This window comes from Solea senegalensis, linkage group LG20, assembly GCF_019176455.1.
Source record: "Solea senegalensis isolate Sse05_10M linkage group LG20, IFAPA_SoseM_1, whole genome shotgun sequence".
Classification (NCBI taxonomy): Eukaryota; Metazoa; Chordata; class Actinopteri; order Pleuronectiformes; family Soleidae; genus Solea; species Solea senegalensis.
In genome coordinates this window covers 1,040,796-1,053,664 of record NC_058039.1, presented here as the reverse complement: position 1 = coordinate 1,053,664, position 12,869 = coordinate 1,040,796, and the positions used below count along the sequence as shown (strand labels likewise).

Here is a 12,869-nt window from a genome sequence, read left to right as displayed (position 1 = left end):
CCGTCAACAGCCGTGCAGCTCCTCACCTCTCCTTCCACGCTGCGACCGCTTTCGTCGGCTTTTAATGACACGAGCGTCCGCGGGGAAGTGAGTGCGAGCCTCTGCCGTCAGTGTCGCGTCATCGCTCGGAGCCAGGAGAGATGGCGAAGAAGACTTCATCCAGAAAGTCTCTGAAAAGTTTGTTCTCCCGCAGCGAGGCCAACCTGGACGCGTCGCCGGTGAAGGATGTGAGCAAAGCCGAGAAAGAGAAGAAGAAATTCAAGTTGTTTAAGTTTAAGACGAAGTCGAAGAACGTCAATGCGGCGGGGAACGAAAGCCTGGAGGCGCTGGGGTGAGTTCTTCTCTGTATATGCAACATATAGAGCTGCAGGGAGACTTTGTCTGTCAGATGCTCCACTTTTAATTTCAAGGTGTGGTTTAGTTGCACATCATTGTCATTGTTTCATAATAAACCCCATGATGTTGATATTGTCTAATACGTTTGTGGACCTAAGAACCTGTATTTCAGTTCAGGCTTCAGAATAATGACTGACTGTAATGAGTTCTGGTTCCTGATGGCCACAAATAAAAGGTCTGAAAGAAATAATCGTCATTTAAAATCCATCTTTTCAGGTAAAATACATAACATTTACATTTTAAAGGTAATAATACTGTAAAAAGAAAAATCTTATTTCAAATTTTTCAAAATAAAAGTAACCCAAGGTACCCAACTGAAATGTTTGGTCTGAGTTTGCACTTAGATGTCCAACTCGTGGTTCAAAACGTGACATTTCGAGGCAACTTTTCAGGTTCTGAGGCTGTTTCTCCAGGGGCGGGTTCAGAAAAATGTTCATGGGGCACAGAACAAGATAACTGTGGCACACTGACATATCAAAATGTGCCGTGTGTGTCCAGTAGGAATTGTTAACCAAATACTGCATCATCGCCAAAAAAACACCCAACCCAAAGCATTTGAATCTTCCTCACTGATCAAATATACCAAGAATACCTGAAGAATGAAGGCTACAGTATTTCCTCAGTCATTGAAGTAACACAACATCAACATGGATTCAACAAAACATAGAGTCCATGGGGGAAAATGATGTTATATTGCACTATTTCTTGAAATCATCTGATTCTGGCAGGGCAGTTTTGTCCCAGGGTAAGCATTAGAATTAAACATACATGACACACAATGTAAATGGAGAGTGTTTTTTTAAGAATTTAAACAAGTTATCTGATTTTTCAGTGTCTTAAATGTGAATCATTTCTGGTTTCTTTGCTCTATATAATAATTAAATCATTAAAACTGATTCATTTTGGTTCATGTACAAAACGAGACATTTGTTATTTCCAGGTTTGGCAAAAAATGATCAACATTTTCTGACATTTTACAGACCAAGCAAGTGCTCAATTGATCAAGACAATAATTGACAAATGAATGGATTATGAAAACAATAGTTAGGTGCAGCCCTAAAATGTATGTCAAGACAATGTAGTACAAGTAAGTGAAAGTTCAGTGTATATATATATATATATATATATGTGTATATATGTATATATGTATGTATATGTATATATAGGTATATATGTATATATATATGTATATATATGTATATATATATGTATATATACATATATATATATATATATATGTATATATACACACAACACTATGGTACAGAAATGTACAGACTGAAAAGGTACAATTCTGTTTTTTTTAATAATATACAAAAATGAACAATAATTGTTCACAATAATTACATTTCACTATGTATTTACATGAATGTGTGTGAGTCTGTAACCATTGGGCAAAAATGCTCCTATTTAGTTCCTTCTTTTGACTTAATTCACTTTCTAATATACAAAGGGTGATTTCTACAAAATATTGTGTCTTTTTGAGCGTGTACTTTGTCTGCATCACTCGACTGAAGGACAGTATAGTGTTGAAAGTGGGACTGTGAAATCCATGAAATCCACTCCATTCCTTTCAGTCATTGTGCAATTGTGCAAAAGATCCAGAACTCTGGTGAACTTTCTCACTTATTTCACCATTTAGTTCTTTCATGAGCTGGAAAACTATAGTCAAAGACGTTACAATTGGAATTTCATCATTTATCAATCAAGTTGGAATGACTAAATAACCGGTTGACACCTTGAGAAAGTAATTACTTTATTGCCGCATGTTAGCATTGTTTATGTCAATTTAACTGATTGATCTGTTAAAGCTGCAGTCAGTAACTTCATCTATTTGCTAATTTTAGGTTAACTTTCTGTCTGTTGCTGTTGTTCTTGTTGTTCTATGTGAACACTTCCGGTCGTAACAATTTACAACAGGTTCAGGGATTTAAAATAGAAATAATGCAAGATTAGGTTTTTCTTGATACTTTACACTTTTTCATGTTCTTTCATTTTAGTAGCTTGTCTTAGTAAATAAAATACGTCTTTTTTGTTTTAGTAGTGTAACTGAGGGGTAACTGTGCAGTTAAAAACAAAAGAGTGTGAACCAGCCGATTGTTTTCTTCATACCAACAGTCTAACATAGCACCACTTCCTTTCAATCTGACTATCAAAATAAGAGCAACTAATTTCACAAAACCTTTCTGCAAAAACACTTGATAATAATAATAGCTTACAGTCGTTATTCTTATCAAATAATATACACCTTTTAACGTTATTTTGAGTTTGAATAGTCATTCCAAAACGTGCTATAATACATAAGCTGTAACAGGAAGTAGCAAAACAAGAGGTCCGCCTCTTTGTCTCTCACTCCTGATTGGATGGAAGTGGTTTAGAATCTTCCAAAGGTTGCTCCTTGATTTCCAGTAAATCTCAAATAGTGATTGCTGCTAAAACAAATGCTTCTATCAGTTGACTGCCATGATGAAGCTGATATACACACCTCATCTATCTTTTGCTTCCAAAACTTTGACCGGGGATACATTTGCTACAACATTGATCTGGAACCATCAATAGTACAATATAGTGTTAAAGGAATAGTTTAGCCAAGTGTAGCTATATGAGATATCATCAACAATTCCTTTGCCAAGTGTAGCAACACAAAAAAGCAGCATTTTTGCCACTTAAGAATATGTCTGATGCTCTACCTCATGGTCAGACAGCATTTTCCAGCTGAGAACCGATGTCTGTAAACTTCTCACTCTCCCACACCAAAGTCCATGGAGAAAATCAATGATTTTAACACGTGGGGACAAAGCAGCTGCTGATCTACTTCTGCCTCATTTGGTCATTTTGTGTCCCTTTTTAAGTGAATCTGAAGAAATGTCAAACACTGAAGTCACAAATGTACTGATGGATGAACTATTCTTGTCTGCTGTGATGTATAATCGCCCGTTTTCTCTATGGACTTTGGTGCAGGTTGAGGATGCTTCATTATCTACAGTCTAATGGCATGGAACAGTGGTGAACATATTTGGATATCAGGGAATGAAGAAGACATGTCGTTTTAGATAATGTGCAAATATCTCCTGTAACCACACTTCAAATAACCTGAACTATCTCTTTAACTTGTAATCTCGGCTAAAAAGAGTATTGGGTTAATCGTAGGTGTAACAGAGATAATTTCATAATAAAACATATTACGGTTTAAGTAGTTATTAAAATAACAGTGTCATATGTTTATTATTATTAAACACTGTGTCTGTCTGGTGTGTTTACACAGGAACAACACAGGGTGCTCTGCTGAGGCGTCACATCGCTTATAAGCAAAGTGTTGTGTGTATATACAAAGGCGAGGTGGTGGAGAAGCCACGAGTTATAACGCCGGGACTGTGTAATCATGTTGTTGATGTGTGTGTGTGCGTGTGTGTGTGTGTGTGTGTGTGTGACAGCCTGTGTTTGCACAGAGAGCAGAACATAAATGATGCGCTGATACTGCGAGAGGTGCCTCGGCAGATGAAAGCACAGTGGGTAAAGTAAGGTCGGCGTATAACATGCTCACAGTGATTCATGCAGGACGATTACTTAAAGTTTTAAAGGTGCAGTGTCTAAAATTTAGCAACATTTATGGATGACGTCGCATGTTGCCGCTAGACGTGGGCAAGATATATCGTCTAAGATAACATCGTGATTGTGCTTTTAAATATATGCAAATTAACCAGTATTTAAATGACTTCAGTGTCACATTGTGTGGTTATGCTAATAGGGAGAAATATAGGGAGAGCTAGAGTTCAGTAGGGTGACCTATGAACCTGCTGGTTCGGGTGCGGAGAGACTGTAATGCCTCCCGGAGGGGAGTGGGGTGAAGTTAAGCACTGTGTTCATCATCTGCCTCAGCTTGATGGCGCCTTGTCACACTCACAGTGCTGTGTAAGTGAGAGGGGGAGTGGCTACAGTAGAGGTGCGAAAGCCAATGTGTGCTTCTTTAACGATATAGAATAGAATAGAGTAGAAATACTTTATTCATCCCCAAGGGGAAATTGTTTCGACATAGCAGCAATACAAGAAAATGTTATAAACATAAAATGTAATGTAACCATAAAATGTAAAATGTGCAACAGTGGGAAAAAAAATAGTGCAATAATAAAGGAATGGTATAAAGGAGTGCAATGGCATATTTAACTTATCTATTTTGCATTACTTATCCAAACAACACTGCACTTCAAATCAATGGGACCATCGGTTCGAGAGAGATGCGAATAATACACACACAGACAAACAGACGTTCCTTAGCATCAAAACTCAAAAGATGTTCAGTTTGTCCATCGTGGGCTACTGTAGAAACATGGTGGTCTGACCCTAATTGTAAAAGTCTTATTGTGGTGTATTTAAAAAAAACAACAATTCATACTGTACACTTAAATTAAAATTAGGTTTAATTGTTTCCACTTACATATTACACACTGAACCTTTAAAAGTGGATAAATAACAGTAGGTAATTATTAATGTGGCTTCATATCCACTTATACTGTAGCTGAGTACAATTGCTTCCTAGGAGTTTTAATGAGTCACAGGCTATGGTATTTGTGTTTCTGTTAAAAAAATTGACATTTTGATTGACATTGACATTTGTCCCAGGTGAGAGTTCAGACTCAGGCTGAATCTGTTTGTTCTGTAAATGAAGTATTTCATTTGAATCCACGTCCAGGAGTTTTATCGGGCCAAGATGGAAGGATATCAGTGTGTTGGAAATAAATCTCACCGAGTATTTTGGTTTCACACACAGTTCGAGGTGATGTCAAAGTCATATAAGACTCATTTCTTTTTTTAATTAAAAGTTATCTCTACTGTGTGAAAGTACAGAACAGAGTATATTTTTCCATCAAGTCAAACACACCCAGAGTTTTAGTACCTGATATATGTGTTGTCAGGCTCTGTGGCTTAGTTAAAGTACTTGGAGAAACCTGCAACACCACATACCTTTTGCTTTTGAAACCGCTAATCAATCTCACAAATACCCACATGCATCATCGTTGTGCCTGGGGTTACAGGTTGGTAACATCTTAGTCACAATTATAGATGTCTCCTCTCAGCTGTGTTTAAATAGCTGACATTACTCAGACACATAGAACATTAGATGAGTCACCAGAGTGTGGAACCTGTTACATTGACGTGAGTCAACTCAACACTGCGGTTATATAAACTGAGCCACGGAGCTTTTCCGAGTAGAGATACTCTTCACAGATGATCTTATGATGTAGCTCACATTAGATGACGTTGAGTGGATGGAGAGACTCGCTCGATTAAATCATGTTTGCAAGTTTAGACGTCGTGCTAAACATGATAAAAAGACACAAAGTAATGATGACAACTAGCATGTAACATCACCACCACACCGGCATCCTTGAAACCTCTCAGTTTAGTTTATTTTTCCAATTGAAGCATTGCGCTGACAGGGAAAGGTCAACCGACAACAGTATAGAGTGTGTTTTTATTTTCCTTTTTTCAGACCTCGTATTAACAATTATCCAGAGTCATCCAAACACATGTGGTCAATGCTGCTGTTGAGCTGAAGTTTCTTTGTAAACTGAATGTTAAAATAAGAGAACTAAGCATCTGGGGGTCCCAATAGTGTGTGGAATAAAAATAAAAAAAGGAAACATTATAACCTATTAATTAAATCTAGATCTTTTTAGATATATATATAATATATGTTTGCTTTTATTTTGTTGTTGAAGATTCTTCCCTTAGAGCACATATGTTCTAAATTTTAAAAACCAAAGTCATTAAACTGGTTTATTTGTTTAATTTATGTTCAGTATCAGCACTTAGTGCTTCACATTAATATTAATATAAAATATGAAATATTAATATGAAATGTTAAATATTAAGGCCATTTTGTGACATTTTACTGACCACCATCGTAAAACACAAAACAAACCAAAGTCAATATAAATAATGCAATCATTTATCAATAATAGTCCAGCACAGACTACTCTGTGGTGGGGCCTCATGAAGACCTGGGCCTTGTTAAAGGGTTACTAAACCCCCTCCTCTGAGGTTAAATCAGCCCAATGCCTGATTTTGAAAAATGCCAAGAAGGTGGGCCGAGAAAGAAAGAAAGAAAGAGGATGAAAGCGACAGTTCTGGCTTTTAGAAAAGAGAGTGATGACAATAACTGATGCTGGGCCAGAGAGGCAGTAGATCCACTAATTGTTTTCCCTTATGGTTAAAATGCTATTTTATGTTTCAGCAGCGTGAGATTCACTCAGCCCCTAACGACTGACTTCTCGCTCCACTTCTCTCATTCATGCAAAACACAGAAAAAGACGCACAAACACGGAAAAAGTGTTCAACATCAAACACATTTTGGGCAAATCAATCAGTGTTACACGTTCTGTGGATTTGGATTAGGGCTCCAACGATTATTCGATTACAAAATTAATCGTTGACTATTTTGATAATGGATTAATCAGTTTGAGTGTTTTTTTTTTCTTCAGATTTTTCAGCCTCTTGAATGTAAATATTGACTGGTTTTAGCAAAGAAATCATTAAAACTGAATAATTTTGGTTTGTGGACAAAATAAGAACATCATCATTTCCAGGTTTGAAGAATTATGAAAATGATCATATGTTGCAGCCCTAATTTGGACATTAGCAACTATTTTAGTTGCCGTTACCTGCGACTAAGCACCTGTTGGTCAACTAGAGTTCATATGTGCCTACCATTATCATATGTTTTCCTCAAAATGTGCTCTATTGAAGAGAACCAAAAGCTGGCAATGCATGCCATAAAGTTCATCAGGGAAATGTTTACTGACGTAGTAAATCGAGACAGAATAATGTGTGATTTTGCGACCAGTGCAGTCGCCCCCTGCTGGCTACTCTGCCAATTCCCCAGTGTCAGCTGAGATTGGACAGATGGCTCATTTAACAGTGCAGATATCCTCATGTGGTATGTTGCTTTGTTCACTGTTATCTGGCCATTGTTGACACGAGTGTTCAGATCTTTGTCAGTAAAATCCATGTTCTTGCTTCATGTTGTAAAAATTGCTGATATTGTGGTCAAATTCATATCTATTCAGTCTATTCTTGTGGCTCAAACAGGGATATTGATTACCAAAAGCATACCACAGCCGGGAGAAAGGTTGAGCTGACCAAAAATTATCAGTCAAACAAAAGCTATTGATTATTCCTTGTTTAACTTCTGTCTCAGTGAACGGTATTTAGTTATTTATTGGTGTAATATTGGCATCAAAGAGTTGTGGAGTAACTTGTGAGAGAATGAGATTTCACTTTCACTGGAGAGATGTAAAGGTCAGAATAGTTTTTGTTGCCTGTAATGAAGCATGTGATGACAAAACAAGTGTATAATGACAGTGATGCTTCCTGCATCCTAGATTACATTTGAAATGAAAGATAAAATAACATTGATTGATTTGCCCATGGAATAGCATCACTTCAAAGTGATATACACACCCGTTGGAGTACTCAGGAAAGAACATACATGTAGAAGAGCGGTAAATATTATGCGGTTAATAATTTGTGAATGGTTTTCCATTGAAATCAGCGGTTTAGTTTCACCTTCTGTATTCTAGTAAAACAGCACATACAGGCCTGCAGTCCCATGATGATCTTAGCTAATAAATAATATGCTGTTCTCATTTGAATTAGACGTACAAAGCTAAAAGAGAGGCAGCAAAATACAAATGTGGGGCTGCTGTGCCCCCTTATAACCCCCCCTCTGGTTGCGGCTGTGTTCTCAAAGTCCACATTTAATCTGTTTAATCCTTTTAATGGACAGGTAACTTGATAAGAGTGTCAATGGGGGAGCAACAGAGAGACATATTATTTTGTGGGCCAAACACTGTTGCATTGTGGGCCGGATGTGGTCCACGGGCCTCGAGTTTGACACAAGTCAAATAACCATCCATATAACATAACGTCTGTAACTTCAGTATAAGCTAATGTATGTTGTTATGCAAACACGGTGAGGAACACTAACTTCTGGAGGCAGACACTGTTTTCAAACATTTGCATGCAGAATGTAGGTTTAGCTTTATCACGCGTTTGTCGATACAATGCAAATGTCTTGACCTCAGTAAAGGCCGACTCGCTTTAGTTTAGCACCTCGTCTTACTATCACACTCAGTTTTCATTAGCAGTTTGCCTTTGTTGGAATGGAGTGTTTTTTATCTATGAGTTTCAGGCATGTCACGATTCACACGGTAAAATGCTTAGAATGTTTCCGTTTGTATCCTCTGCCTCTCATGTATGAAACAAAAGAGACTCTTCTGGACACATTTTCTATCAAACACAAACAAATGTGAGCTCAGAATAGTGCTGGGTGGTATGACCAGAAATTTATATCACTGTAGTTTTCAAAATATTAACAGTTTGAAAAATATTCAACATTTTTCTTTCATGCATGAGCATGAGTGAGTTTTCTGCTAAGGTGGTGAAGTGTCAACTACAACTTTAGCCTGACAGCATTTGCAGTAAATTGTTGTTAAGGTCCAAATCTGACTTTTTAAATTGAACACAACACATTCATTGCTATTCAAGACTATTTCATGATATACATGGCACTTCTGCCACTCTTTTTTATGGGTTTTCTTCAGGTTCTCCGGCTTCCTCCCACAATCCAAAAAAAATGCATGATTTGGGGATTAGGTAAATTGGACACTCTAAATTGATCACAGGTGTGAGACTGAGTGTGGATGGTTGTCTGTCTCTATATGTGTCCCTGTGATGGACTGGCGAACTGTCCAGGGTGTGACCCCGCCTATCGCCCTATGTGATCTGAGATTAGCACAGCACCCCCCTCCTGGCAGCATCCAGGGGTTTTAATGACATTATAGAATAGGTGCATCTGTTGTTTTTATGTTTATCTGTGGAAACATGTCTTTCAATGGTCCCCTCTCCTTAACCCCTTAAAAAAGGAAACCTTTACAATATTATGGAGCGCAGAGAAACACGAGGCATCAGTGAAAAAAAACCTTCCCTTTAACAGAAGAAGAAATCTCTGACAGAACCAGACTCAAAGATGTGCAGCATCTGCCTCGACAGGTTGGGGTGAAAGGAAAAATGGGGCACAGAGGAGAGGAAGGGGACTGTCTGGCTTAACTGTGGACGTATGTGGATGGTGCAGCAGTGAAAAGGACACCAGTTTCCAGTATGATGCGGCCAGCACTAGCTTAGAGGATTTAGACTTCAGTGCTTTTTGTGTGTGTTTGTTCGCAGGATAATGCAATGTAAATAAAACACCTCCTTAAATGTCTCAATAAATAATGGCAGATAGAATATTCATATCTATGAACTAATACTATTTAATGTGAATATACAGAGAGAGCGCCCTCTACTTTTTGCCGTTATAAAGGGACATAATATGCACTTGAGGTCCATATGTTATGCAGACGTTTGGTCTCGGAGTCACACTGGGCTTGGAATCGTTGCGTTGTTGCTCATGTTTGCTTGTCATTTAGCTTCCTGTTTCACCCAGGTGTGCAAAGGTGAAGCGCCTGTGTGCATAAAGACACCTTTTGTCTCGTGTGTTTGATGCGATGTCAGCACATGACTATTGAGACCCTGCTGAGCTGCACACTGACGCCAACATCACGGGACACGGAAAGTCAATTGTGGTGAAGCTGACACCAAAAAGGCTTTTGGATCACACTGTTCGCACACTATTTGATGTTTGTTTGTTTTTGTGATCACACATTTCCTCCCGATGCATAATTCAATCTTTGTTTTAAACTAAAGCCAACAACCTGGATCTTTGTCTTAAGAAACACAGACTGACTCTCTGCTCAGCCGGTTCTATTCAACATTCTTCAGACAGTGATTCACCACTTTGTTGTGACAGGCAGCATGTTATCCTCTTTTTTTCTTCCGTAACAATACTCAAAGGATGGAGTTGTGGGAAAAACATTCATGTGGAAAATGCATATTGAAAATAAAAGAAAAAATATTTTCAAAAGACAGGGAATAGTTTTCATATTAAATTGCATCAGTGATAAGATCGACCTCAGGATGAATGTGATTGAGTGACTTTGTGTGAGTCTCTGTTCTCATGAGTTAGTGAGTTAGAAAAAAAACCCCATTGTTTTGTGAAAATGGCTTTTTGTGCAAAACATCAGCCCCACCCTTGACGTCTGAGCAGCCAGTGAGTTTGCAGAGGCAGCATAGAGAGATGGCCTCTCAAAAAACAAACATACAAATCTAAAAAATCTAAAATATTCTGGCTCAATGAAACTAAGAAACAAATATATGCAAATATCAGACTGTCTTTCTGCAGTAAATTTACATGACTGGAGGAAAGAGGTCTGTCACGAGACTGACGTGGGGACAGGTTGTTCTTTAGTTTTGATGTGAAACAGAAATCATGGACTCCCTAACACTGCTTGTGGGATATTATCTCAAGATTTGTATCCTTCAGTTTTGCTTTATTTAAGTCGATACTACTGAGTTGCTGCACTCAGAATTTATTTAAATACCTTTGTTATTGTCATTTTTATGTGACTAGGTGTATTACCTAGTGAATACAACACAATTAATAATAAATTATAATCAGGGTTTGTACAGCTTTTTAAGAGTAAAACTTTTCCAGCACTTTCAAGATAAAATATCAACTTTTTCAAGGAACCTGAAGCTTTAAATAAACTCTATATATACACATATATATGACAAATAATCCTCTCTGTTTACATTCATTTATGTTTTACTGTTGCTCTTTTGCAGATATGACAACCCAATTTACACAGCAAGGGAATAATCTTTTATGACTGACAAAACACAGGATTGACCAGTAACATTAATTAAGGTTCGACTCCAGTATTAACAGAGCTGTGTTATTGTTCAAGTGTAAGGGTAGATCGCGCTAAATACTAAATACTTGACACCTGTAGAGGATGTTTTTTTTATTAAAAACAACAACAAAAAACCGCATACATATTTTCTGGATGTGTTCCAGTAAAGTGAAATAGAAATAATTATCCTCTATTGTCGTTATAGCACTGCTAAAACAACCAATGTAATGGTGGCCTAAGACTTCTGCACATTAAATCTAAAAATGTAATATTACAACTAAAAGTAACTTCCTGACTAAAATGGACTATATGCAACAATGAAACGGTATTTACTGCAACTGCACTTCAAATTATTATTTCAAAAAGAAAAGAAACAACAACAGATGATGGAAATATGATTACACTAGTGTAAGGAGAAGAAATGATAACAGAATAAGCCACACCCCTTCCTATGTATTTTTTTAAGTGATTTCATTTCAAATGTTAAGAGGATATTATGTCCAGTGTTTATGTATTGTAGCTCACAAAATAGTATCTGTGCTCCAGTTTCTCTGATGAAAGGTAGCACCTACAGAGAGGTGTGCTTTATCCTTTTGGCCACAAGATGGAGTATCAACTAAAGTGAGCACCGCTCAGGAGTAAACAGGCAAGCACATTTGTATGATAACACTTTCCTCCCGGTTCCATAGCGATAGCGGCGCACGCGCAACAGATAACTTTATTTTATCTTTTTTTTTTGAACCGTGAGAAATACAATGTGTGGCGGGAGTGCGTGACAAAAGACCGACACGCGTGACTGCCACGCTCAGTGTGTGAGACTTGAGAGCCCCGAGCTAATGCTATCTAGCTAACGACATGCATTTGATGCAATGACTGAATGAGAACTAGCTGACCAGCTAATTGCTAACGGGCTAATGAGCGTCAATTTAGCATACTATTTCTTTGTATCGACAAGTCAATAACACACAACTCGGAATGTGTTGTAACTTACAAAGGCGAACATGAATGAACATTCATTCAAAGTGACATTATAATATGAGATAAACGAAAAACGAAGGAGTTCTGGATCATTCCTGACGCAATCGCCAGGTGAGGGGCGTGTGCAAGGAAAGAAAACACGGGGAGCAACACTCATACGAGACGGCGGAGAAAAAAACATTATGCCTTCATTTTATTTTAATTTTTAATTACGACACTGGTCAATATATAGTAAATCCAGCATTTTCCACGACAGTGCTCAAATTTCAAGCACATTTCAAACCTTGAAAACACTATATTTAAAATCAAGCATTTTCCAGACTTTCAAGGCTCTGTAAGAACCCTGTATAATCGAAATTTGTGGTAGATATTATCACACATTGTTAATATTCAATTTCATCCAAAAAAAATCACCAATGGAAAAATACAAAAGTAATAAATGTAGAATTGCAATAAACGAGGGCTGAATATATTTAAAATGTATCTAATTGCTATTATTTGGACTTAAATTGCAACATGATTTGTTATATAAGAAGGAATGGTCATTTTTATTATTCTTTTGATTTCAATAACATTTAAAATGTTCAGTGTGATAATTGTGCAGATCTATGAGAAACAAAAAGGTTTTCTTCAGTGTGTAGAATAAGATGTGCATAGGTTATTTAATTGTATTTGATCTAAAATGGTCATTTGAAATATTACTCC

General features: G+C 37.3%; 1 protein-coding gene across 1 annotated transcript in view; it reads left to right on the top strand.

The window, feature by feature from the left end:
• The window catches only part of crybg2 (crystallin beta-gamma domain containing 2), a 52,466-nt gene continuing 39,597 nt past the window's right edge, over positions 1–12,869 (top strand). Inside the window, exon 1 of the mRNA XM_044052798.1 lies at positions 1–331. Coding sequence (XP_043908733.1) covers positions 141–331 — 191 coding nt within the window. The 5' untranslated portion in view covers positions 1–140. The remainder of the gene's footprint in view (positions 332–12,869) is intronic.